Source organism: Nipponia nippon, unplaced genomic scaffold (genome assembly GCF_047370975.1).
Source record: "Nipponia nippon isolate SJK-2023a ecotype South Korea unplaced genomic scaffold, ASM4737097v1 scaffold_1, whole genome shotgun sequence".
In the NCBI taxonomy this organism is placed as follows: Eukaryota; Metazoa; Chordata; class Aves; order Pelecaniformes; family Threskiornithidae; genus Nipponia; species Nipponia nippon.
In genome coordinates, this window is record NW_028262290.1 from 46,048,523 (window position 1) to 46,076,144 (window position 27,622).

Genomic DNA, 27,622 nt, shown 5'->3' on the forward strand with positions numbered 1-27,622 from the left:
GGTATTCAGAAAAATTAATGAATATAGATGTACAATTTTTTTCAAATTTAAGAGTATTCCAGGAAAAAGCATCTCTGTCTCTTAAAATGAGATATGTAAGGCTTTCCAATATTGCTTCTTCATACCAAGCTTTGGAGAAAAATACCTTTGTCTTTACCGCTTGTGTGTCAATAGTGAAATACTCATTATTGGATTGTTTCACAGATCCTCAGACTGCAAAGGAGATTTTTGGTTTTGCAATGAAGGCAATCAACCCACAGGTAAATCGTCCATGTGTTGTTCTGCATAAATGAATTAGCCCTGATGAAGAATAAATCACATATGACAAACCTTTTCTGATATTACAGGTTGATCAGAAGCGATACGCAGTACATCTAGGTAAGATTGTAAATTATTTCAATTCGTGCTGAGGTGGATACCATACATAAAATGGTGTCTTCTGTCTGGACTTGTTTATTTTCTACTGTCTGTCTTCGGTCTTCTAAGCTGATTGGGGAGCAAAGCTGGTGTACTTTAAGTCAAAATCTAGAGAGTTAAACATGTATTTGGTTAAACTAGGCAAGGTCTAATCAGCTTATGAACAGCAGCATTACACTTGATACCATTTGCCCCTCTGGAGTAATACAAAACCCTGGTTTGAGAAGGGAATTGTGGTAAGAGTAGAAATAAGAGGAATGTAGCAAATTAGGAGAAAACAGAAGACGATGGATTGGGGTAAAGGAAAACAATAGAAAGAGAAGGGGAATTTCACTGGAAGAAGGAGAAGAAAATTGGGAACAAATGAAGTTCACCAAGAGAATGAGAAATTGGCCTGCAAAATGCGAGTGGCTTATGCAGAAATTGCAAAAGCGCAAGGTTTGAGTACTAGGCTCATGGCAACTGTGAAGGGTAAAACCCTCTTTAAGGATAGTCTGCCAAAAAAAAAAACATCAGGGATCTTGAAATTTCATTTATGCTTATATTTGGGATTGTGAAACTACCTGTGTTCTGAACTCTCTATTTGTCTGCATTGCAGTTTGGTGGGGGAGGGGACTTGGGCATGTGTCCTGACCACAGAAACCAAATCCTTGTGAATTGTGCCATAGAGTTTTAGTATTTGTAACCACTAGACTCCATTTCTTTTTCACTGTTAATATAAATTACTTCAGAACACAGTTGTGCTTTCCATAATGGGTACATTAAAAAAGAGGATTTTAGAGAGTTGTTTTTATGCTTACGTTCTTAATGTTTGGATACTGATACTGTAATGGCTAGAATACATTTTATGCCCTCCCGGTCATGATATACCTACCTAAAGTCCTAATGTGGACTTTTATAGTCTGGTCTGGTTTTGGAAAGTGGAATGTAAGTCTGGGTTTTAATGAGAATTGTTTTTAAATTGCAGCTGGTTTACAGTTGTTCAGCTGGCACGCTGCTCAGTTTGGTACCTTACTCCTAGACAACTATGTCTCCCTCTTTGAAGCAATGTCTAAATGGTGTGGCCACCCAAATCAGGAGCTGAAGAAAGCCAGTCATTCTGCACTAGATTCATTCCTCAAGCAGGTATCATATCTTCACTGGGATCTCTGAGACTAAAGCAAAGTCAAATTTCTTGGAATAGTGGGGATATTTGGTGCTTGGAAGTTCAGTGAATTTGTTTAATAAATTATTTTGTTTTAAGTACTTCATATTGCAAGCTAAGTATCTTCTAAGTTTTTACTGTGGTTTTTTGTGGCTTTTCTCATGTTTCTGGAAATCCTGAAATTTTTGTATCTGCCTTACAGATTTCCTTAATGGTAGCTAAGGATGCAGAGCTACACAAGAGCACACTGAAGTTCTTCATGGAGCAGTTCTATGGAATCATCAGAAGAATGGATTCAAGCAACAAAGAGTTGTCCATTGCCATTCGTGGATATGGGCTTTTTGCAGCAGTATGTGCAGGAAACTTATTCTGATAAAGGAGCATACTGGATGGATTTAAAGCTAGGATTCATATACCATTCATTTTAGTTTTACACAGCTTGTTATAGAAGGAATGCTACTGTTTCTGGATTAAGTGTTGAACTTAATTAGCTACACTGTAAAACACTTTGTGGTTGAAAGTTATTAAAACGCATACGGAATTTAGTGGGAACACTTGCAACATTGAGGGTTGTGGTTACTTCTGCTTGTGCACTAGTTCTGAAGTGGAAAAAACAGGGGCTTTATATACAGCTGTCACAAAACTTAATCACTTAGGTAGAGACAATACCTCATTAGCTTTATCTGCATTTCTGATGGTAGATCCAGGCCAGCTCTGCTCTAGAAGGAGTTCAGGTGTGTTTCCTACAGAGCAGGAATCTCAGTCAGATCACTCAAAACGTGCTGCTAACTGCAAGATGCTAGGAGGTAATCTGTGAAACAACCGCAAATTAAAAAAACAAAACCATGCTTATATATTTAGATGGAGAGCAGATATACTTGTCAGGAAGCACCACTAAGAACCAACTTCCAATTTTTGTCAGCAGTCAATTAAATTAGGAATATATAAGTAATGCTAAGGTTCTATAAAGAGAGGATCGTGTTTATGTATCTGCAACCTATATGCTTGATGGTGGTACCTCAACTTTTCTATAACAAAATTCCAGACATTCCTTTTTTATTCTCTCTCTCTCAAAGCAAAGATTAGGTTAAATAATCTCAAAGATTATTTAGAAAAGGTTAGGAAATGTGATAGAATAGCTGGTTACTAGCTGAATCCTTTCCATTTTGCTACCTTTTGAGCAGAGTGCATTTGTTTTGTAGAATTTTCAGTGTGCTTTGTTGAAACCTAGTCTTCCTCTTCTATGATATGAGCTAGAAAGGAATTGAGTTAAAGGTATTGTTTCCAGAAAAAATGAAGTATTTCAAATTTTACTGAATTGAAAGAACCTTGTTAAAAGTATCTGTTACAGAACACAAGAAGTTAATAAAAATTGCATAATGTAAATGCAGACATAGGATAATACTGCAAATTTTAACATGAAAAATGGGTCTTAATGCTCCAATACCTATAAATCTTTAATATGTTAAGACACACTAATAGTTGTTAGCCTGTTTAGACTAAATCTTGGCCAAGCATCAGATGCTAGGTTGTGAGGAAGCAGTGTCTTGCTGCTACTGCAAGTAGTGGCCCTAGCCTGAACACAAGTTCAGTGATTGATTCGGTTTCAAGGCAGAATATTTCTTTTACTGTCTAATCGCTAAAAAAATTTTAAAGTAATACTTGCAGTTCTACAAATGATAAATGGATAGTTTTAATTTTGTCAGTGTGTTTTTAGACAGACTAGATTCAATCTTTAGTCTAACTCTCGTCTTCTGTCATTACCTAAATCAGTCCATTCTTTTTCCATGGTCAGTTCCCTACTACAGTTCTTGCCTGTGACCTGCTTCCTGGTTCCTCTTCCACAAAGACTGCTTTTTTACCTAACTCATGCTCAATACTGTGATTTACAAATCATTCTATAGAAATCTGTAAGCATTACTACATACCTTCTAGTACCGTTTGGGATGCTTTCCGCTTGGTCACTAGTTTAGGAGTGGTCTTTATCCCCTGTACAGATCCCAGCACAATAAAAGTTCAGAATCTGGGCTGCTGGGTTAAATGTTAAATAGTAGTAGCCTGTGAATGGTTAAGTCACATTAAGGTAAGCCACTTACTACTTTAATGCAGCTAGGTCAAAATATAAGTGAATATTAGCATCCGTAATGCCATATATAAGGTATTTACAGCCAAACTCCATGCTTTTCAGGCTGGATTTGAAATCACGTCACTGAAAGTTCAAGTGCTCTTATAGTAAATTACACTGCATCAGTGAACTATTATTTTAGTTCATTGCAGGTACCATGGTTCTCATACATGTAGCAAGTAGAGTACTTAAAGTTAGTTTATTCAGATGTATGGAGTTCCTGGAAGAATTTAAAAGATTATTCTTGTTATGGTTCAGTGAAGACTTGGCTGGGTTTTAGTGCTACAGCATATGTTTGCTTGACTGTACAAAGTTGCTAAATCAGTATTTTATTTTCTCTCTCTAAGCCCTGTAAAGCTATACATTCTAAGGATGTTGACGACATGTATGTTGAGCTCCTTCAGCGTTGTAAGCAAATGTACCTCACAGAAGCAGAAACAATAGATGACCATCTCTATCAGCTACCAAGTTTCCTCCAGTCCATTGCAAGTGTGATATTCCATATTGATACAGTAAGTGGAGTATTTAAAGTACCCGTCAATTTTTTTATGCAACTGCGGATGTACAAGGAGCTGTGAACTCACCTATGACAGGTGTTTCTTTATCTGAAATACGATGACATTTAGCTCCTAGGGGATGAGAAGAAAATCAGGAGAATACTTTATTGGATTTTATTTGAATACACAAAATGCACAGAATATACTAAATAAAATGCTACAGTGCATTGCAATGAAAACCATGATAGCTAGATGTGAATAGGTTTTTATTTATTTTAGGTGAAGCTATTTATTTGGACCTAGCCTTACCCTTCTCTTCATGTGTTTATACCACTCTATTGCTGCTTTTTCTTTTGATACTGATACTTAACACGTTCTCTGAGGCTGATACTTCGATTTTCCTCTGATGCTATGCTGTCTCTGCTCTAATGAGGGCTTTCCGGATCCTAGCTGGAGCTGGGAAGTAAGGTTAGGGCAGAGAAGAGACTTTCACTTACATTCTGTATTCAGATTGTTAAGGATGAACAGATTATACTGCTGTGTTATTATTGTTTAATTAAATTGGTACTTTTCTAATAAGCTTAAGACTGGTTCCACCGAAGCACTGATCTATTCAGGAGCTACTTTCCATAATGTGTTCCAGGAAACACTCTTGTTTTGTTGGGGTTTTTTGGTTTTTTTTTTTATATCTAAAATGAGTTCACTTGCTAAGTCTTTTATTGTTCTCAGAGCAGGTCGTGATGTGAACTCTTGTAACAAAGTATCTTGCTGAAATAATTTAGCATAGTTCTTCACATTGATACTGAATTATAATCATTGTCTTTGCATGATGGGTGTTTTGTTTTTATTTCTTCTAGATTCCTGAAGTGTACACTCCAGTTCTCGAACATCTAGTTGTGCTGCAGATCAATAGCTTTCCACAATACAGTGAAAAAATGCAGTTAGTCTGTTGCAAATCTATAATAAAGTTATTTCTAGCCCTCTCAGGAAAAGGTCCAGTTCTCTGGAGTTTTATTAGCACTGTGGGTGAGTGTGTGATATTAACTTTGTTCTGTTTTTTGCAGGGGTTGTGGGTTTTTGTTTGGATTTTTTCCCCCTAAATTGATTAACTGGTTCTAAGAGAGATATGTGGAATAGCCATTTGGGGTCAAAAATGAAGTTTTTCCCATCCTCTAGGGAAAATGGAGGTCTAGGGTTCTCGTGTTATTTTTCAATATCTGTTGTTAAATCACTCAAGGAATACATTTAACAACTGTTTTGGATGACAGGGTGGCTGTCATCCAGGGCAGGAGAATATATTTTTGTGATAATCTGTTTAAACATGACTGTTCCTGCTCTGAAGAATTGTGGGGAGAAAGGGGTTTCACAGAAGAACATACAAAAATCTGTTCAATACCCTTTCAGTTACCCCTACAAAATATCACAGAAAGTAGGGTGAGTGTCATCTGTATTAGAAATGCAATCTTTTTATGTTCTGGAACTTGTACACAGTAAAACCGAAAATTCCAAATAGGCAGTTAGTCAGATACGGTCCTGCAAATGTAATAATGAATGTGTCAGCATTGGTAGCTGACAATTCTACTAGCCTCCAGCATGCTGACGTTTCATTATAATGATTTTCAGCAATTATTTTTAATTTCTTTCCGTTATTTACAGTGGCTTTTCTCTATTGCTGTGGTGTTTTCATTGTTTTTCATGTTCTCGATTTGGGATGTGGTGCACCCAAGCACCGTGCCACAATGGAGATTCTAAGTCCATGTCTGTGAGAGTCATTGGGAGTTGTTGCCTTTTTCAATATTGGCATTATGGGCAATGCCATAGTCACCACTGCGTTCAGACTCAGGAAATAGTCAAAGCAGTATTGAGAAAAAGTAGTAAGAAGCAAGTTCAGAATTGGTTCCCTGTAGTTATGGCTCTGGTTTTGGCTATATTTGTCCTTAAAGAAAAATATATGTTATTTTGCCTCTCCCTCATCCTGACAGAATGTAGAAAATAGAGAACTGATTTAATTCATGGCTAACGTAATGAGTGATATGGATTCTGTGCCTTTTTAAGTCTGTTCAGGCAATTTTTTTTCTGTTTCAGTGCATCAGGGATTAATCAGAATTTTCTCCAAGCCAATTCCATTTTCAAAGGTAAAATAACTGTTTAAACATATTTATTTCATCTAGCTTCCTAGAGTATACATTCCAGTTCTTGAAGATCTAGCCCAGTAAACAGGGGAAGGCACAAAGAAGCAAAAATAGTACCATCCATTTTGAATTGTGACTCTGTTGCTATTAAGTCTCTGGTCCTTACATCTGCTCAGCATAACGAGGATGTGCCTCTTGCATGAACAAAATAACAGCAAATAGACTTTTGTTCTCTGCAGTTTTTGTTTGCTCAGGTTGTCTGTAACAAAGTAGGTTGTACGTAAGGTCATCTAGCTTTCTTCCAGGCTAACAAATTTTGGAGACTTTAAAAGTTTTACTGAATGTTTGTGTTAAGGAAGGATTTTAAAGCTTTTTAATCCTGTGATGCAGGGTAACACTAGAGTTTCTCAAATAACTGACCGCGGGAAGGAGAATAGCTTTAGAGATTTTTGAAAGGAGCTGGTTGTTTCGTGTTCTTTTCAGGCTGGTTAAATGAGAAAGCTAAACATTTTGTGTTTCTACCTGCAGAAGTAATTTTACACTGTGTTCTGGCTTGAGTCAGGTAGTTAAATATGCAGTGTTTCTGGAAAATATTGTGTGTCCTTTCAGGGTTTTTTTGGAAAAGAAACTTCTGGATCGGAAGACTCACGTGAAGCTGAAGAGGTTGGGACAGGGAGATGGAAAGTACCAACATATAAGGACTATTTGTATCTCTTTAGAAGTCTACTGAGCTGCGACACAATGAAGGTAAACGCATAGTTCACATGGAAATGCAAAAGGAAAAGTAATCCTGAGTCTTATCACTGCTTTTCTAACCCTAGACTTTTGCCAAATGTCATGCAGTAGAAGAACTGTTTCCTGGATGTAGTTGGATTTTGTGACTGATAAATGAATTAAACGGGTGAATTTAGGCTTCCATAGCTGAGGAGCATCTAAAGCCAAATTCTCTGAATCATTCAAATCTTGGTTTGTAAATTCAAGAAGTAATTCTCATTGATGTTTTGAAACATGAACTTTTTCTTCCTACGAAGGAATGTGGTTTTGAAGATGAAAACTTTCTTACTGCAAATTCACCGCTGCAGTCCCTGAATCGCTTGCTATATGATGAACTTATAAAATCTATTTTGAAGATTATTGAGAAGTTGGACCTGACTGTTCAGAAACTGGATGTTAATGAACAGGTGAGACCTCATGACTTGTCCATTAATTTCTGCTCTTGTAGGGGAATGAAAATCACATTCCCTGTTTTGTTTTCATTATGCTTATATACCTCCTCGTAGAGTCCTTGAAGTAGCATTCGTACTAGTCAAAATGTTTTACTTCATATTTCTGGATATTGCATTGCAGTGTTAGGAGATGGGAACATCAGAATTGGAAGAAGTTCACAGAACCTGTGATGCCCACTCTGGCATCCAGTGGTTTTCATTTTTCTACTTGCTTTTTCCTTATGAGCAAGCAACCATACTATTTCACTGCATTTTTGATGTGTCAATTATTAGCCATTTGTCTGTGTCAGACTAGCATGTAGCAGCTAGAAAAAGAGGAGTAGACCCTGTTTATCTGGAAAAAAGGTGTAAATGCTTTCTGTGTTTTCACAGATCCAGTATTCTTGCTTCAATATTTATTTTCAGGATGAAAATGAAACTGACAGTGCTTTGATTTGGCCTACATCTGACCCTGCTTCAAACCTTCAGCCAAGAAAGCCGACAGACTTTATTGCCTTTATAAATCTAGTGGAATTCTGCAGGTATTAATATGTTTTTATGTAGTTTGGAAGTGGTTGGAAGAAATTTAAAGTGAGATTTATTTAAGGTGCCTGTTTCTGACTTACAACAATATACCATATTTCAAAATGCACAAGCTGATGAGCAGGGAGACAGTAAGTGTGTTTCAGACACTTGGGTCATAGGTAAAAACATCCTAGCTCATCAGTTTTTTTAAAGAGTACAGGAGACAGGTAATTAGCTTTTGTTATTTGGGTGTAATTGTCTTTCAGTATATGTTGTAACTTTTAGTATTATGAGATAGATAGATAGATAGATATAGGTGTGTATATATAGTGTATATATGCTGACTATATATACCAAATACTTCAGAGACCAGAAATACAGTCTTCATAAAGTAGTATGGGGCATTAAATGAAAGGTACAGACAGCATTGTTTGCCTGTGAAGGTCCAGTTGATTTCCCCTAGCAATACTGCAGTCTTGGTAATGAAATGTGCTGTGTGAGTATGTGTGTTTTTATAAATTTCATAACGAGATGTAATGAGGAAGAAATGGCTTTGCACTGTAAAGCAAAATAAAAATCTTCCTATGCTTGCCTCAGAAGGCAGCATGTAATTATTCCCTCGCTGTCTTCGGAACTGCTCTGTTATAGCAATGCTTCTCTTTCTTGTACTGACTTGAAAGTTTGAAAAAAAAAAACAAAACATAAATATTTTATTCAGTTTCTTCCCCCACTCCCCCCCCCCCCCATGTTTTCTGTGCATCTGTTTTAGAGAGATACTTCCAAATAAGCATGTTGAATACTTTAACCCTTGGGTATATTCCTTTGGTTATGATCTTATTACACATTCAACGAGACTACCTCTTATTAGTGGATTCTACAAGCTGCTTTCTGTTACAATGAAAATTGCCAAGAAAATAAAATACTTTGAGGTGAGATCTCTTTTCCCAACGGAGGGGTAACATGTTGTATTAGTGATGGTGCAGTTCTTTATATATAGTATTTTATGCGCTATGGAAAATAGTTAATTGAAACTGTTTCCCAGTTGTTTCAGATGTTTATAGCATCCTCTGCCTCCGTAGTTACAAGCATGTAGAAAGTAAAAAATTTAGACTAGAAGCCCAGTTTCTGAAGAGACACCATCCACGTGTAATACTCTTTCCAAAATCCTGAGCTAGGTGAACAAAGGGATGGGAAATACCTTTGCAGTACAGACGGTAAAGGAGACAGCTTGGATATCAGAAACAGTCTAGCCAGAACAGCAGAGACATGTATGGGTTAATTACTCAGCTTCTGGGGTATACTTGTATTGCACTCACTGATGCCCACAAGAAATATGATGCACCATTTGTGGTATGGAAGCTATTTTAAAGTGATGGTGCATCGTCCCATTGTGTGTGTAGCCCATCACAGAGCCCAGGACTGTCCCTGCCACTGCTGGTGATGGCACCAAGTGAAGCAAATTTGGGAACTCATTGGTGTAGATGCTTGTACTGTAGATGATATTGTGAATTGCTGTTTTCTTATTCTACCTGCATTCTTGCCATCTGGGCATCCACTATTAGGGATTTTTTTTTTCTTTGTTTCTTTCTATGATTTGTTAGATGGGAGGGCAAGGAGAAAAGTAAGCCATTGGAAAGTTATTTTTCAGTCCTGTGTATCTTGCTTAATTTGGGTAATATTAAGTGTATTCCAAAAAGTTGTCTCTCAGCGCATGGTACTAGTGTTAGTTTCTGAGCACTGAGAGAACAAATGTGCACTTCCAAGTTTTCACCAGGACTGATTTCATATTGGACAGTGATGTATTTCTTTTGAGTTCAAATTGTGCTTCGTATTTGTACTGTGTACTACATTTTTTAATACTGTTGACTTGTGGTTTCTGTTTGGTAGGGTGTCAGTCCAAACAGTCTCAGAAAATGTCCTGAAGACCCGGAAAAGAGGTCTTGCTTTGCACTGTTTGTAAAGTTTGGAAAAGAGGTAAATTATTTTGCTGGCTAACTTTCTTAGTCTGAATATAAATGACTCAATCAAAATCACATCTTCTGAGAAATCTTACATATATGATAGAAGTATTACAGCTGTTTGAATTATGCAACATAGTGGGTTTTTTCTGTCCACTTTTTACATAATGTTGGAAGAGGCATATTGGTCACTTATTGATGTACAATTGAGAAATAACTGTATAACTGTGCATTAAATACTTCCTGGTAACCATCTGCAGGTGAATGAGATTCCAGTATTGGTTTTGAGTTGTGTATTTTACCTGAGTATTGATATACCTAAATCAGGATTTTGTAAGGTTTATGATTGTTCTTGACCTATTTATCTGAATTTTAGGTTACAGCAAAAATGAAACAGTATAAAGATGAGTTGTTGGCATCCTGTCTTAATTTTTTGCTCTCTTTACCACATGACATCATTATGCTTGATATCACAGCATATATTCCCGCACTGCAGGTGGGTCAAAGTCATGTACAGCTAACACTTTTTTTTTTTTTTTTCCTAAAACACGTACAGAAAGTGTGAAGCAAAGTTAGTATCCTGCTGAGTAAGTAAGAGAACTGTTAAACTTTGCACTGTCTTCAGTGAGGTAGAATACTTGATTTTTTGGATAAACAAGTAAATTGTCAGAATTTGCTTTTGCACTAAGCTGACTCTGTTCGTGCCTGTGTTGCAATACAATATATTGCAATCTCTCTCTCTCTCCCTCCCTCCCCTGTTCTGGCTGATGTTGAGTAAGATGTTAAGCAGACAAAAGTTATTAAGAAGGAAAATGTATTGTATGGTAAATGCTTTCAAATATGTTTTTTTTTTTTACCTTTAAATAATAGTAGTCAATAAAAATGGAAGACTGATAGTTTTACATTTGACATGTAGAATGCATTTAAGCTGGGCCTTAGCTGTACCCCAATGGCTGATCTGGGACTGGATGCTTTGGAAGACTGGTCAACTCACATCCCCAGACATATAATGCAACCCTGCTACAAGGATGTTCTACCTCTTCTTGATGGTTATTTGAAAAACTCTGCTTCTACAGGTACATACAAGCAATGAATTTTTAGTCTTGAGGAAGAGGAAAATGATTTTTGCATAGTTAAGCCTAGAGATATGAATGTGACATACCTTTTGTCTATATTGTGCATTTCTTATGGTTGGAACAATATAATTTCTCTTACACCCCAAGATTTACCTTTTTCTTGAACTAGGATTTATTTGCTACTGCCAAACAATCATTAATTGTGGCCATTTTATATGCCACTTCTCTGTGATTTGTCCTTTCTATCCTTAAATCAGCTTAGTTTTCACTAATAGAGACTTACTTTCCTCAATAAAGATTTAAAATGAAAGAATAATTGTCACATCCTAACACTAAGAACAGGGGCAAAACTGGGGTCATTTTTTTTTTTTCAAAGAAATTATGAGTAGGTGCATGAGGTGCAGCTACAATAAACTAATATTAATATGCTGGTTTTTTATTCATCAGTTGAATCCCAGAATAACTGGGAAGTAAGGAAACTTTCTCGAGCAGCCCAGAAGGGATTTAATAAAGTTGTGATACAGCGTTTAAGAAAAGCAAAGACTTTTTCATTGGTAAGAACACTGTTTCTTCTTAGAGTAAATGTGAGTTAATCAGTTCCCTCTGTTTCTCTTCCTTCTTGCATACATACTTTTTTTCTGAGAGTTATTTCTACCTTAGATCAGTTCAATGAATCCCATTCTACAGTGTGGCTCAAAAAGCTGTTAGGTCAGCACAGCTGGAAAGATGTCATATTTTAGGGTGAGAATGGGAATGAAGCAGGGAAAGGGAATTGAAGAGATCTTGTAAGTCAGCATCGCTGCTAGACTAATGTATTGTGGAAACAAAAATTTAACTCCTACGCCTAAAATCAGGTCCCAGCTCAGCAGTTGTGTAGTGTGCAAATACCACGTGTAACTTTTTTTTTTTGTTTTGTTATCTTGTGGATAGGTTCATAGTCTTAGAAGTCAAACATACTATCATTTTATTTTATCATTGTATTATCTATAAAGATACAGGATTTAAACTTTAAGTTCTGGGATTAAAGCAAATTAAAAGAGTAATTTTTACTTCAGATTTCTTTCCACTTTTTAGACTATTACATCATCCTGTAGGTGTGTGTTATCTGTGATGATAAAATTGTAACCTTTACTTGAGAAATGGCAATTCAAAGCCCACAAAATGTGATGAAAATGCTTTCCAGTCTTCCCCTCTTTTGCTTATTGAACCAAAACTGTTGTCTTTGTTTGATGCGGTTCTCCTCCCCACAGGTTCTTCATGTTACTTTCTTCATCCATATGTTAATAAGAGCCATAAAACCTTCATTTACTGTGTAAACCAAGTTACTTATGGATAGAAGTAACTCTTCCTTCACTAATATAAATCTGTTGAATTATTTAGGATGACAGTCCCTCCTTGGAAGCAGTAAGGACTAGAGTGGCATGCCTTCTTGGATCTTTGGGAGGGCAGATCAACCACAACTTAATTACAGGTGAGTGTCCTGTCAGTGTAAATAAAAATATTCACATGCCTCTGCTGTCTCTCTTAAAAGTGGATTTCAGTGATGTCTCAGCATCGCTTTATGAGAATGCATGAGCTTTTCAAGGAAAGCTATTTTTTGTTGCTCTTGTTTAAACAAAATTGCTTTTATTCAGTTCTGGGGTTCAGGAGAGTAAAGCATTCACTAACTTACTATGGAATGCAGAAAGTGTGTAGAAAACTTTAGTTAAAGGCAAAAAATTATATGCATCTGAGTATATGGTTTTATTTATTCCCCCTTCTTTGCCTTCTGGCTGCAAAGCCATTTTAAAACTTCGCCCCAGTTTGTAACTCCTCAATACTTGTTTCCACCTTTTTACTACAATTCTCACTTAATCTAGTTTTGCAGAACTGGAGCCTGTGAATTGTGTAAGTCGTGGCAAGTTTACTTCTTCACTTGTGAGTTTAAGGTGTACCTTTAGTATGTCCGGCATACCTTTAGTATGTCCAGGTAGTAGAGCTCCATTTGAGTGCCTCCTCAAAAAAAAAAAAAAAAAGTTGTCTACTATTCTCTGTTCAGTCTGTGAATAAGCTTTGTAATTTAATTATTAAATATCATAAAATCTAATTAAAACAAAAATGGAGGAGTATAGTATAAGTCCCTGACTGTGAGCTTTAAGGGATAAATTCAGCACAAAATTTAGTCAGTCTAAAAACTAATCTAATTGTATAGAAGTTTTGTTCCTTTCTTTTAGTGCTTACATTTTTTTTTTCTGCCTTTACAATCAATTTTCTTTCTGCCAAGTAAGTACTTGGCAGAATCTCTGTTGCTTATTCAGAAATACTGTGGGAAAGTAGCATTATTCCCTGGAAATTAAATACAAAGTGTGGTCAGACTAGGTTAACCAAATTAGAAATATGGGAATATAGGGAGAGAAGGGAGTAAGTATGGCAGTTTTCCTTGGAGGGCATAGCCATAAATGTAGTCATTTTCTGTGCAGCTGCAGAAGTCTGTATGTTGGCTCTTTCTGTCTGATTGTTTATAAAAGTAGAAGACAAAAGTAGTATATTGGACATCTTAAAGGAGTATTTTAAATCAAGTGTGATTCAATGTCTTCTGGGTTTCTAATTGGCTCTAAACTTACCTGTATTGAAATGGGAGGCTGCTGCATCTGTCTCCTGAAATGTTGGCTGCAATTACTTTTTCCATGTGGTGGCTAAACATCTATTTAGATATGCAGATAAAACCGGCCTTCTAACATACTTCTGGTACTTGTAACATCCAGTAATTTATAAAGTATTAACATTTTATGGTAATCTAACTACAGTTGGAAGGTTGCAGATTTTTTTTACTGAGCTACAGAAATACTTGTTCTGTGTATATTATATAAAGGTTATTTTTTTTTTTGTTTTGGTGTTTTTAAATGCATTAGCTACCTCTGCAGAAGAGATGATGAAGAAATGTGTATCCTGGGACACTGAGAAGCGTCTGAGCTTTGCTGTACCATTTGCAGATATGAAGCCTGTTATCTACTTGGATTTATTCTTGCCTCGTGTGACTGAACTGGCTCTTTCTGCAAGTGACAGACAAACAAAAGTATTGATGTTTTTTCTGCATCTTTTTTTATGCTACCTGATAAATACTGCATAAAATGATGTCTTCCTTGTTAAGGAAGACTTGTTTTAATTAATTCATAGGTAGCAATGTGCTTCTTTGGTGCTCTTTCATGATGGTATTATTCTGAATGTTTAAAAACTAAAGAGCAGAAGTTGCTGTAAGCTCTGTCAGACACCGGTGTGCTTTGAGAGTTAGACTTAATGTAAAAATGAAAATTTTAAACTAGTTGATCTTCAGTGTTGTTTGGCCTCCTTCTCATGCCTAGCCTATGAGCTTGTGGGCCCAGTCCAGCAGAGCACTTAAGCAAATATTTTGCTGTTGTGCTGGATTGGGGTGTTGATATCCAAAGAGAGTCCAGAACAGAGGTATCCTTGAACACATGATGATGGGTGACTTATGCAGTGATGAATTTTCTCCACCTGAAAAGTGATTGCCCATGGTAGAGACTAAAACATTAGGAGAAGGGCCAGTTAGAATGTGCATAAATTATTTCCATGGACATGATCTGTTCCTGGAACGGTGATTTAGCATAGATTGGAATGATTTCGCAAGTACACCCTTTCTTTTGACTCATTCTCTCCTGGCCACAATTTTGTCTTCTCTGTGAAAGTAATGGATGCATAATCAAAGGGATTTTTAAATTCCAGGTTGCAGCGTGTGAGCTGCTACATAGCATAGTCACATATATGTTGGGGAAAGCATCTCAGATGCCAGAAGGACGTCAGGGTCCCCCACCCATGTATCAGTTACATAAGCGAATATTTCCAGTACTGCTTCGTCTTGCTTGTGACGTAGACCAGGTAAACAGATTCATTTATAAGCATTTTATCTTGTTTAAAATACCTCTAAATGTGAGAATTAATTTATAATTTTATTTAGAAGCTGTCCTGTAAGAAGTTATCCTAACACATTGCTTTTTTTTTTTTCCCCCCCCCCCAAACGTAATGTATTTTGTAAGTTGAAATTCTTTTCTAGGAATAGTTTTTCAGGATTTCAGGGGCAGGGGGTGGCATGGAAGCCTTTTCAAAGACTTTAGTAATGGAGTGTAATTCAGAGTAACTCAGAGGAGTGTACAAATACATGAGGGTTTCAAGATTCCAGTTTCAAGGTTCCTTCAAAGAGTTTGCACACAGGCATACACACTGTATTATAAGCGTGTATGTGTGTAAGCAAGTACATTTAATGGTTCTTTCCTTCATGTTACAGTATGACAGTGTTTGATCAGGTTGACTTACAGGTAGAATTGTTGAAATCCAGCAAGTTAGAATAACATATATGGAAGAGAGATTTTAGATCAAAATACAGCTTAAAACTGAATTTCCCTGTTTCCCTGGCTGTATATTGGCATATCAGTCCGTGGCATGCAATGTTATTTGTCTGTCTCTGAGGATCTTACTGAAAGTAAGCTTGGAGATCTTTTGAGACTAGTTGAATAGAAAGTAGCTAACGAGATTTTTTTTATTTTCTTTTTTTAATCCTTGATATGGGAATGTAATATGAAGCTGATTATTCATTTTATAGACCCTTTTTCAAAGAAGTTGGCTTTTTTTTTATTCTTACATATTTTGAATAGCAAAATAGCATAGAAATATATTAATTCTAGAAATGTGGTTGGCTTTTACTCTTTTCAGGTAACAAGGCAGTTGTATGAGCCTTTAGTTATGCAACTCATTCACTGGTTTACAAACAACAAAAAATTTGAGAGTCAAGATACAGTGGTGTTCCTGGAAGCTATCTTGGTAAGTCATAAGTCTTCCTTCTCTTTTTTCTGTGCCATGTGACTTTATTTTTAACTAGCATCATTTTATTACTGAAAGAACCAAGAGCACATAAACAGATATGTTGACTCCATATTTGCCTGAAAGAAGGAAACCAGTTTATCAATTTTGTGATCTTTTAATGTTTCTTAACCGAGATTTTGATGATGGATTTCTGTATTTCTTTGACATTCTCAAAATGCAGGTAGCATCTTTAGAGTGCTTGTAGAATTAATGAAATGCTATTTTTATCATCAATGTATACAAGGAACTATTGAAATACATAATTTTTCCCCCCACTCTGAATGAAAGTTTCTTTTGAGGTGTGCTTAATTTTCCTCTAAGCTTTTTTGCTTTCACCAGGCACAAAAGCTTTAAATTTAAAACTGGCTTTTGCACTGACTTGAAGTGGCTGGAGTCAAGATAGGTCAGGAGATTTGGCAGGACTTTTAAAGTCAGTGTTTCCATGCCACTTCTAAAGCAGAGGAAACTCTCTCATCAGAAAATGAAGTGACTTAGACAAGGCTTCTGACCTGTTCAGTAGCTGAGATGGAAATAGAAATCCAGATCTTTGAGGCCTAATCCAGTTCTGTGAGGACTGGAAATGCTGCCCCTTCCCTTGGACAGTAGTAATTTTGAGGCTTTATTACTTCTGGGGAAGTTTGAGTACATTTTTTTAACTTAAAAATAATACTGTGTAAATAAGATACTCTTAATACTGTGCTGAGACATTGCCTTTTTTTTTTTCATTCTTGTAATGAAATAATGTTGTGTAATTTCAGAGTGGCATAGTGGATCCAGTTGACAGCACCTTGAGAGATTTCTGTGGTCGGTGTGTACGAGAATTTTTGAAATGGTCTATTAAGCAGACAACACCAAGACAGCAGGAGAAAAGCCCAGCAAACACCAAGTCTCTTTTTAAACGGTTGTATAGTCTTGCTCTTCATCCCAGTGCTTTCATGAGACTGGGTGCAGCACTTGCTTTTAACAGTATCTACAGAGAATTTAGGTGAGCATACAGAGCTCGGAACAGTAGCTAACTCAGACTAAAGGTTCAAGGAGATAAAAAACAATTGAGCATAGAACTCTAATAGTTGTCTACTGGCACTCATTCTATTAATGAATACAATAGCTGTAAAACTGAGTTACTCAGATTATTAATTTTTAATTATAATTTTGTAGTTCAATCTTTCTGCAAGTGGGGAGAGTGGAAGTTTAAATTTCTGTCATAAGTTTATGGAAGTTACTTATGCATTTTAAAGGTGGTCAGTGAATCTTCATTGCTGTTCTTTTAGAGTGGTTTAGATGTATTTTTTCATACAAACATCTTGTGCCGTTTATCTCTACAGTGTTGGTTTTTTTTTTTAATTAGAATTTCACAATTCTACTACTTCTACTCATGTTTCTCATCATATTTATTCCTGATTTTTAAAGGGAAGAAAATTCTCTAGTGGAGCAGTTTGTATTTGAAGCATTGGTTGTATTTCTGGAAAGTCTGGCCTTAACCCATACAGATGAGAAATCATTAGGTGAGCTATAATTAATTAAAATGAAGAAAGAAGCCATCCTGTTGAATCTTGGATTGAAAAAGAAAAACTAAACCAAACCATGAATCCATAACTGGATGAAAAGTAAATGTGCTTACTTTTGCAACAAAGGAAGGATTATTTTTCATTACGGATAGAGAAGTCATGTGGTATCTAGTTAGGAAATCTTTGAATCGACTCCTTGCAATATATAAAGGTGGGAGATTTTGTGCTCAAGAGAAAGAACCTTTTCACATTTGCGATTATTTACAGCTTTATATTAATACTAAAAATGCTAGGGGTGCTTTTGTTTTGAGTCCTGGTTTTGCAGTTATACATTGTATAAATGTAGCTTGATGAGAATCTTGAAGTCTACTCTTTTATAACAAACAAAATGCTTGAAAAAATTGACATTTCTCTCTGTTCTGTGGAAGCTTTACACCATTTTGTAATACCCTTTCCTGTTTGCCTTGTCATTCTTCTCTACAACAGTATGTAGCTGTGTGAAGAATCTGTGACGTCTTCCACAGTTCTAACGATTATTCAATAAACTTGCTTTTCTCTCTTTCTTTTTTTTCCCCCCATGCTCTGACTTTCATCAATTAATAGTAATTACAACATAAAACCAAAACCTGATGTTACAAGGATTTATTTCTTTCAGAGAAACAGTTCAGGATATGATAGAAGTGGCCCCAGAAGAAATATTCATGTGGGAAAATTTTACAGTTTCTCTAAGCATGAGCACAGAAAATAGAATACGGTTTTATAGCAGAGGCCTCACGGTTAGCTCAGGCCATATTGACCTGTCTGCTCTTTTATGATCTTGTTCTGCGGACTTGAAAAATTTGGTGTAGAAGCACAAAATAGTGGAGGTGATAGACTTTATTCTGTGTGTAAGTCTCTTGCACCATTTCTATAATGATAATACCTTGGTTCATTTAACCAAGTTACTAGCGTTTATACATGTCAATTTATACATTTATACAGTTATACATTTATAAATACATGTATATATAATAATAATTTATAATAATTATATAATATATAATAATTATATAATTATATTTATAATAATTTATAATAATTTATAATAATACATTTATAAATACATGTATATATTTATACATGTCAATTCTCTCTTTCTAACAGGTACCACTCAACAATGTTGTGATGCTATTAATCACCTGAAGCGCATAATCAAGCATAAAGCGCCTTCTCTGAACAAGGAAGGAAAACGGAGAGTACCACGGTGAGCAATTTGCCATTCTTTTGCTTTTTAAATATTACATTTTGGTTAACGATGTATGTAGTTGCATTAACACTTAGGACTAAATGGGGAATTCATCCTGTGAGTGTTGCTGATAGGGACCTGCTGCTATATCTGTTGAACCACTGGTGAGAAATGCTGGACGTGATAAAAAAGGATCGTGATGATGATTCTTTATTCCACCTTGGTGAGCTCAGAACAGAGAGCTTGCTTTAGTTTGGCCAGGACAGAAGGGAAAGAAAACAACGTTTCCCACATAGCAGTGTTTATTATAACGTTAGTACTGGTGTTACAGAGTGTTTGGAGGAAATTCCTCCCAAGTCTTTTTTTTTTTTTTTTTTTTTTAATTGTTGTAAGTATAAGCAGAAGTAGGACAAGCAGCAGTAGGATGATTGGTGATTAAAGAGGGGTAGTGAAAAAGGTGGAAGAAGCAAGAATGGATTCAGTATCAGGCTGGATGAAGCCCTGAGTCACCTAGTCTGATCACATAGCTGACCCTGCTTTGAGCAGGAGGTTGGACTAGAGCCCTCCTGAGGCCCCTTTTTACCTGAATTATCCTGTGATGCTAAAAAAACAGGTGAGTGGAATCGGAATTAGCTTACTGCTGTGGCATATGGTAAGTTAGGAGACTGGATAATTAGGGATGGGATAAAACTGTGCAGGCTTATTTAAGCTTTAATATCCATTTTTGTCTCTCTGAGAGTTACAAAGAGAAGGAAGGAGACCTGACTCTGCTTTTCAAAATTTTGCCACAAGGACTATTCTCTGAGGATCCAAAGTAGAGTGGGGAGAAAGGAAAGCAGTGCAGGACGTGCTTGTAGAAGAGTTCTTCCTTGTAATGTAGATGGGTTTTGGTTAGACAGATAAAAGGACATTCATAATGCTTATGGAACACTGATTTTTTTCGACTGAAAGACTATGGCTTCATGGTAGATGTCATGAGGGCTGTTAATCCCTAATATTTTTGTGCAGAGGATTTCCAGCTACTAAGTCAGTGTGTCTTGTGGACATTGTCATGTGGCTCTTAGTGCAGTGTGGACGACCTCAGACAGAGTGCCGACATAAAGCCATGGAGCTCTTCTATGAATTTGTTCCTTTATTACCAGGTATTGTATCTTTGCTTTCTAAATACTGTGTGTGCATTCCCTCAACATTTTCTGTGCAAAGTATTAATTACAAGAAAAATTCTTTTTGAAGTAAATGTCTGTTCACTCACTGCTGTTAAATAGAAACTAAGTAGTTGCTCATACTGGAAATCAGATATTGTGACAACCTCAGGGTTTGTGTAATAGAAGAGGGTTTTATTGCGAACTTCCTTCTGGACAGGAAGGAGAACTTACAGGCCCAGAACTGCTGTTGCACCCAGCTACGAAGGCAGTATTTGCTGACTAGAAGGCCCAGGTTGAAACAAAGAGCGTGGGCACGTCAGTCCATTTGCTTCTAATTTCTTGCTAGCTTGAAGTGTGTTTTTCCTAGAGAATTTATATTTGTGTTTTTATTTCTATCAGGAAACAAGTCTCCATCTTCTTGGCTGGCTAATGTTCTAAAAAACCAAGATGTTTCTTTTCTAATTAACAAATTTGAAGGAGGTGGCAGCGATGCCAAAAGTCCATCTGGGATCCTTTCTCAGCCAACTCTCAATGGTATGCAGGAGCCCTTCAGTTTACAGACTGTCATGCGGTGGATGGATATGTTCTTAGCAGCACTGGACTGCTACAATACATTCTTTGAGCTGCGAATGATCAAACCTCATGAAATACTGGGTGAGCGATTAACTGTTACATTAGGTTCGTTCATGTCTGTTACACAAAGTCCATCCAAGGCGAGTTCCTAACTTGGACTTGAAGCTTTTTTCTTAAATGTAGAGTTGATGAATTTTACCAATTATCCCAAAGGTTTCAATGACAGTTGTTGTACTGGATGGTTTTTGATTAAGTAGTACTTTGTTAATAGTGTGTCTTAAAATGTTTCCTTTTAGTCCTAGAAATATACCTTTACAAGCCTGTCTCTCAGTCATCCACTCACCAGCGACTTGTTTTACTCTATCTCATCTTAAAAAAATGATGCTGTACAGCTAATTTCCCTCTGCTGCTGAGAGCAATAGATTTTGTTATTGTTGTTTTTTGGTTTTTTTTTTAAATCCTTCCAAAGCTTTTTACTTGCTCTTAATGTCTGGAGGGAGCTATCAGAAAGCAATGAATGAAGTCCCCTTTTCACTTCAAGTCCTGTACATCTTACCTTTCTTCAGTTCCTAATGCTTCAATTGCATCAGGTTCAGAAGCCTTGTATTTGAATTTTGATCGTGTGCATAGTAATACCTTTTATAGCCATTGTGTCTCTATCAAAAAGTTTTTATTATTCATGCAGGTCTGAACAAAATGCTTTTTATCACTGACAGTACAGTTGCATAGTTACTTAATATATGAAGTCTTGTACAAGTTCTAGATAGTCTATGAGTGTCCTCTCTGTCTTGGTTTAAAACAATACTGTAACATCATTGTTGGATGCAGTTAGCATAGGGCCAAACAATTCAAAAATAGGGATTTAAAATTTTCATCCTTTTTATTACACATGCTTAAATCATTATCATTAATAAGGGCTTATAATGATCAATAAGTAGAAAGTTACCCTTCACTGCCCAGAATGTTAATATTTGGAACTGGCATATGACTTTCAGAAAATACTGGTGTGATGTGTGATGGTTTTCTGTTTATCATCTCAGTACAACTGTTTTCTTCCCAACATAAAATAATATATTTAAAAGTTGAGAGCTACTGTATCATTTCAACTTAGTATGATTCTTCTTAGGTGTAAATGAAAGATCTTCATTCTTGGAGGCTGTGCAGTTCTTCCTTGAAACTATTGCTTTGCATGATATTCATGCAGCAGAGCAGTGCTTTGATTGCAGTTCAAAAGGCAGCATGTTCAGTCCACAAGAGAGAGATGTGTATAATTACAGCAAGTGTACCATTATAGTCCGAATCATGGAGTTTGTCACCATGATCCTGGAAACATGCCAGCAGGATTTCTGGAAGGTAGGCACTGAAATCTGTAACGGATAAAAAATACAAACTTTATACGTAGTTAGATTTGTGTTTTCATTGTGATGTTAGTTTGCTGGAGAATATCAGCTTCAGAGGTGCTTTAATTGAAATTGATGACTAGGCATGGGGAACTGTTACCATCTTTGCCTGTAAGTAAAAAGAATTATATTGCAAAGTTAATTTTAGTGGTTGATGTAGTTTTGATTAGGGGAATTAGTATTTCCTGTGTATTCCAGTTGTATGTTGACTGTGAGACTCCTGTATATTGATTATGAGATTGTCGTTCTGTATGGAGTACTTGCAATGATTATTTCCTGCGTGACTCCTGATGGCCTTAAATGTGAGGAGGTGATAGCTGCTTGAAAGGCAGATTGTGGCAATTCTTTCTTGAATTCAGTGTAGATATTCAGGTCTCTCCATTTGCCTGGCTTTGATGCAATATAAACTGTATTTAACTATGTGAAGTATAGGACTTATGAGTCTCTTATGAAACTTACACTGCCAGGTTTAGTTCTGAAACTGCAACTGTCTCTTCTTTTAAGCAAATCTCTAATAACATGCACAGAGGTGTACATCTGGTTTCAAGGTGATTACAGATGTATAATCAAGACTGAAACAGGCCTAGATAGACATAAAAGATCTTATGTGCAGTTTGATGAGATAGCATATATCTTGTGTATATTTTTATAAATACTTAATTTCTGTGTATTAGCACGATTGATTGAAAGTCAGACATTTCATAGAGAAAGAGAATGTCACTTAATGAGAATAGTTACTGTTCTGTGCTTTGTTTCGTTTTAGATATATGGACTAATGATAACTTATGAAGAATAAAATAGGGAAATCTAAATGGATTTTTAAATAAAGCTTTTATTTAATGTTTTATTCTTTCCAGCTACTTGAGAAGGAATTGCTTAATGCAAGCCTTATAGAGCTTCTGGTGATGACAGTGTGTGATCCGTCACATGTAGGCTTTAACACTGCTGATGTGCAAGTCATGAAAAATCTCCCAGATATCTCAGTAAGACTCATGAAAGCTTTGATGAAATCTCCCTATAAGGAAACTTTGAAACTGTGCATAAAAAAAAGAATCACACCGCAGAGGTAAGTAGGGGCTTTCTGGTAAGCATGAATCCAGAACAAACGCCACTCACCATGAGAAATGGAAAGTAAATAATGTTGTGTATGGTTGCACATGGAGCTCCCCACCAGTGTAATGTTATTGCTTCTCTTTTCTCATTAGCCTTGAGGACCTTTGTTCTGTTGATCTGTTTAATTCAGATGCACGTTTTGATCAAGTTAGATTAAGTGCCGTCCTTTCTGCCTGCCAACAGCTCCAGAAATCTGGCCTGCTGCATTCAGTTCTTCACAGTCAGGTAACTGTTTATCCAGAAAATAATGGTGAATGTTTTTATACAGTAAAGAGCTTTTCCTCTGTAAAAGGCCAGTATGAAAACAGAGAACAAATCAGATGAAGACATTGTGTAAAATGAGATCAACAGTGAAGAGCTGGTGTTGAATAGGATCAGAAATAAATGTTTTATGTTTATTCTGCAAATCTGAGTAGCACAATACTGAGGTTTGAACGATCTTCATAATTATGTCTGTCTTTCTCCAATTTTCCAGGGCCTGGAAGCAACCAGAATCTACCTGAAACTTCCTTTTAGTGAGCTTCACAAGACTGAAAGCTCAAAAAATCAGGATTTACTATCGTATAAAGGAAGCATTTTTCAACAGTTTTTAGATGGAGAACATTCAAAGTGATGAGGGAAATTAGAAAAGGCTTACATTCTGGATGATCAGAAGGAATGTAGTGGGTCTGAGTTACAGGAAGACAGGATGGAGAGCAGTTGGGCCGTGGGGATCTAGGCTATATTACTCCAAAAGAACTCTTTCTACTGAGTTTCTGATTGTAGTCAATCTATTTTACTTTAGGCGATTGAAGGAAAACAGGCTACACAACAGCCACAAGGACTGAGACAATTTGTCTACTGGTGACAAGGCTATATTTAGCAAGTAACAAAACATTTAATTTCTGTGGAGTGTTTGCCATATATCCTCTACGTCTATACAAAAGCTAGAGCTGTGATTGTAGGATGGTGATATTCAAGGAGCTGCATGGTTTACCTTTTGTGCCTCACCCGTTCTGACTAAGCTGTTCATTTTATTTTTGTAGTAGTGTTGTTATCTGAAAAAGATCTGGAGGAGGATCAGAATCTTTTGAAGATTTTCAAATGACTGTTAGTTTGTTCTGAACTTTGTACACAACAGGGTTGTCTCGTTAAAAGTCTTGTTTCTCAGTTAGAAAGGTGTCTTGTCATGGTATATTTGCATCGCTTTATAAGAAAATGACCTGGAGTTCAAGTGTTTTCATTAGCTATACAGGTGGATTGGAAGGCCTCTGTTATTTTTTTTTCAGCTTATATTAATTGTCACTTGTTTGTTTATTTCCATAGGATGAAGGGCCTCATTTCTCAGTTGGCTCTAAGCTTCTTTCAGTTGTTTATAAAGGTATTGCACCTGGGGGTGAAAGGATATCTCTTCCATCGTTAGACATCAGCAGTAAGCGATTAGCTGATAAACTCCTGCAGCTAGCCTTTGCTATTGATGACCAGGTAGGATATGGTTCTCCAGTTCTAATACTGAATCATCATTTAATACTCATCATCGGTCATCTTCTACCCATATTTTGGGTAGATAAGGCTAATGTTTTATTCATAATCTTACAGAGGAACTGTAAGGATTCTTTGGTTTAACTGAGTGGCAATTGTAGGTAACAAGCATTTCAGAATACTGTTCGTGCTTTATTTTTGTGCTTTCTGGTAACATGAAAGAGTTTGGGATGGAAGCTTTAAAAAATTCATGCACTTTTGTAAGAAATGAATGGACTCTAATGTGCTTGAGATAACTCTGTCTCTATACCTTAATTTTCACAGTGTGAGGAGCTAGTAAGTCTGCTGTTGAACACAGTGGTGTTATCTGTGCCATTATCAGGAGCATCCCAGAAGAACCTGATCAATTTTTCTCATGGACAGTATTTCTACAGCCTGTTCTCAGAAACCATCAATCAACAGCTGCTGAAAAACCTGGATGTGATCATAGTCCAGCTTATGGAATCATCTGTCAGCAATCCCCAAATGGTATTAGACGTCTTCTTTATCCTTTTAAAGTCAAATGGGAATGTTAGAGGTAACACTTTTCTTGTTGTTATAGGTAGATGTAACTGAGTGTGTAGCAGGGAAAAAGTGCATTTGGTTTTTGGTTTTTGTTTGTTTTTTTTTTTTGTCATGGTCTACTGGTGCCTACTGGTGATACCTTCATGATCTCTGGCACCCTGGCATAACAGGCTGTCTGTCATCTTACATCAAACTGAGTGGAGAGTGCTTACCTATTACCTATCCTGAAATCTGAATTTCAGGATTTTTTTGCATAGTACTTCAGATCGAGAATGTCCTTTTAAAGCAAGTCTGATTGTTCCTATCTACTGTGTTTTGATTTTAATTGTAGAGTGGTCCCAGAGCATGTGGACTGGATTTATTTTGGATAAAACTGAAATGGAAAATGAACTCCAACCACTAATGGGCATTTAGTCTGCAGGACTAGAGTAGAGCTAGATCAAAGTATTAAAAAGAGACACAAACACATACACACACACAGTCCCCTGTGACCTGAAGTAAATACAGGGTAGATGTCATGTACTTAGTCTCAGCACCACTTGTTTTGCTCAAAAGATTTTATCCCGTTGGTCGACACTACTTATTAATGTAGAGCTCACCTTCAGGTCCACAAGGGAAGCGTGTTATAATTGAGAAGCCTTCTTTCAGTGCTTCTGACAAACAGAAGGATCAAAAAGAAATATCAAAAGTCCATTTTCCCTTTTGCTTAAAAAGATACTCAAGAAAATAGATCATCCTTTTAAAAATAATTGGATCTTTTTTTATCCAAGATGTTATGCTTAAAGATATTGCTTCCAAGTAACATTTTAAAACACCAGGAGCATAAATTTTTATGATACCAGAAATTGTTTAATTTGATTGTAGAGAAATGTATGTATGTTTTAAAAGGCTGGTTCTTGTGCTGACTTTGTAGTATTTCCTGTGCAGACCGTGCCACAGTAGATTGACATTTAAAAGTGTCTCTGATAAATGATAGACTACTAATTTACACTGGCTACATGTAGCAATAGTGTTAAAAATCTGCACTTCATTAATTTAATTAAGATAAATAGCCAAATCGGGTCAAACAAACACTTTTCTGTTGTCTGATGATAACATTAATCCAGTTTATTACGTGGTTCAAGAGGAGAATGCAGAATTCAGGTTTGGAAGTCAGTGACCATTAGTTTTAATCAGGTCTTTCTTAGACTGTGAAGAAAAGAGATTGAAGCGTACTTAGTTCATATCTGGTATGCCATGGTTTTATGTTTCTTTTCAAAATGTATGCAAATAAGTTAGCATATGTTCTATTTCTCTTATTTCTCAGCTTTACACTAACTGAAATTTTCAAGTATTGATCTTTAGAGTCTTTCTGGATTATCATCTATTTCTCCATATTCACAAAAAAGGTATGGGAAGAAATTGCTGTACTCTGATTGAAACAGGAGTACATTGGATAGAAGTCTCTTTTTTTTGAAAAGTGTATGCTTTTAATTTCCTGGAGAGAGACATCTCCTTTATCCTTCTGAGATTTAAATCTAGCATTGCTATGTGATGCAATAAATTAAACTTAAGTTTGCTGATATATCAGGGTAGGATTTTCAGATTTCCTTAATTAGGCATTTATTTTCCATTAAATACAGTTATGTTTAAGGATGTGGGATAGAATTAAGATCTTCTAATTTTAGATCCTAATCTTAGCTTTCTGACAGAGTTAGCTTTCTTTTCTTCCAAAGAAGAGAAACGTGCTTCTGATTTAGGTGCTTTTAGGACAAATAGTAAGTCAGACAGAAAAAGCCCAAGTTGAAGGGATTTTCTTCTTTCCCTTTTAACAAGAAACTTTTTGAGTCAGGTGTTCTGTTCTCCTGAATCTGTGATGCTTTTTTATGATTGCCCATACCAATGAAGAGATCCTATCATCCTTTCATTTGGGATGCAAGAATCTACCTGTTCATTTTCCTTCCAGGTTGGTAGCATTTTGAATGGCATGTTAGATCAGAGTTTTAAGGAGCGTACTGTACGCAAGCAGCAAGGAGTGAAACTGGTCACAGCTGTACTAAGAAACTGGAAGAAACTTGACAGCTGGTGGGCCAAAGGTTCAGCTCCTGAGGGCAAAATGGCAGTCTTGACCCTGCTGGCAAAAGTTCTGCAGGTATGCGTTGCTTTATAAAATCCAGGTAACTTTTCTACTTCTGTAGGAATTGTATCTTGTTTTAAAGAAATACTACTTCATTCTAATGTTTTATGTTTGGAAAAAGAAAGAAAAAAAAGTTGGACGATATCAGAATCTGGTTTTTTTTATTTGCAAAGTACAAAAATATTTGGACAGGCAGATATTACTAGATTTTGCTCTTCTCACCCCCCCACCTTTTTTTTTTTTAAACTGCCCTCATGTTTTAGCTGCCTCTTTTCCTTCTGGAGAATAGGTACAAGTGCAGAGAGTAAACTTTGAAACTAAGCAGCCTCTCATAACATTCTTTGTCATGTTGGCATCCAGAAAGTCACAATGGAGTGACTACAAAGTCACCCATATCAACAGACTGCAGAAAGATCTTTATTTCAAAGACCTTTAATTTCTGTTACATTGGGGTTTTGGTCTTTTTTTTCTTTCTCTATTTTGAAAACATAATTTATCTACTTATCCTATTGGGGTTTTTTAGGAACTTGTAAAAGTAGCTGTATGCAAATATACAAAAAGATCATGTATTGAGAATTTTC

The 27,622-nt window shown here is 36.3% G+C and overlaps 1 protein-coding gene across 8 annotated transcripts in view; it reads left to right on the forward strand.

Moving 5' to 3' along the window:
- Positions 1–27,622, forward strand: part of PRKDC (protein kinase, DNA-activated, catalytic subunit) — an 86,470-nt gene that overhangs the window by 5,569 nt on the left and 53,279 nt on the right. For 5 of the 8 annotated variants that reach the window (XR_015703845.1, XR_015703848.1, XM_087753662.1 and 2 more), the window contains exons 8-37: positions 205–260; positions 348–378; positions 1,385–1,542; positions 1,764–1,910; positions 4,034–4,198; positions 5,041–5,209; positions 6,269–6,318; positions 6,925–7,062; positions 7,347–7,496; positions 7,914–8,062; positions 8,815–8,974; positions 9,933–10,019; positions 10,380–10,499; positions 10,920–11,079; positions 11,527–11,633; positions 12,460–12,550; positions 13,971–14,134; positions 14,803–14,955; positions 15,787–15,894; positions 16,695–16,921; positions 17,347–17,441; positions 18,588–18,687; positions 19,678–19,811; positions 20,214–20,468; positions 21,514–21,740; positions 22,645–22,853; positions 22,993–23,125; positions 24,206–24,364; positions 24,686–24,889; positions 26,871–27,056. Coding sequence is in view for 6 of the 8 variants with exons in the window: in XM_087753662.1 (XP_087609788.1) it covers positions 205–260; positions 348–378; positions 1,385–1,542; positions 1,764–1,910; positions 4,034–4,198; positions 5,041–5,209; positions 6,269–6,318; positions 6,925–7,062; positions 7,347–7,496; positions 7,914–8,062; positions 8,815–8,974; positions 9,933–10,019; positions 10,380–10,499; positions 10,920–11,079; positions 11,527–11,633; positions 12,460–12,550; positions 13,971–14,134; positions 14,803–14,955; positions 15,787–15,894; positions 16,695–16,921; positions 17,347–17,441; positions 18,588–18,687; positions 19,678–19,811; positions 20,214–20,468; positions 21,514–21,740; positions 22,645–22,853; positions 22,993–23,125; positions 24,206–24,364; positions 24,686–24,889; positions 26,871–27,056 (4,292 nt within the window). In the remaining 2 variants the exon portion in view is untranslated. The remainder of the gene's footprint in view (positions 1–204; positions 261–347; positions 379–1,384; positions 1,543–1,763; positions 1,911–4,033; positions 4,199–5,040; positions 5,210–6,268; positions 6,319–6,924; positions 7,063–7,346; positions 7,497–7,913; positions 8,063–8,814; positions 8,975–9,932; positions 10,020–10,379; positions 10,500–10,919; positions 11,080–11,526; positions 11,634–12,459; positions 12,551–13,970; positions 14,135–14,802; positions 14,956–15,786; positions 15,895–16,694; positions 16,922–17,346; positions 17,442–18,587; positions 18,688–19,677; positions 19,812–20,213; positions 20,469–21,513; positions 21,741–22,644; positions 22,854–22,992; positions 23,126–24,205; positions 24,365–24,685; positions 24,890–26,870; positions 27,057–27,622) is intronic. The other 3 variants (XM_087753706.1, XM_087753676.1, XM_087753693.1) reach the window with 2 other exon arrangements.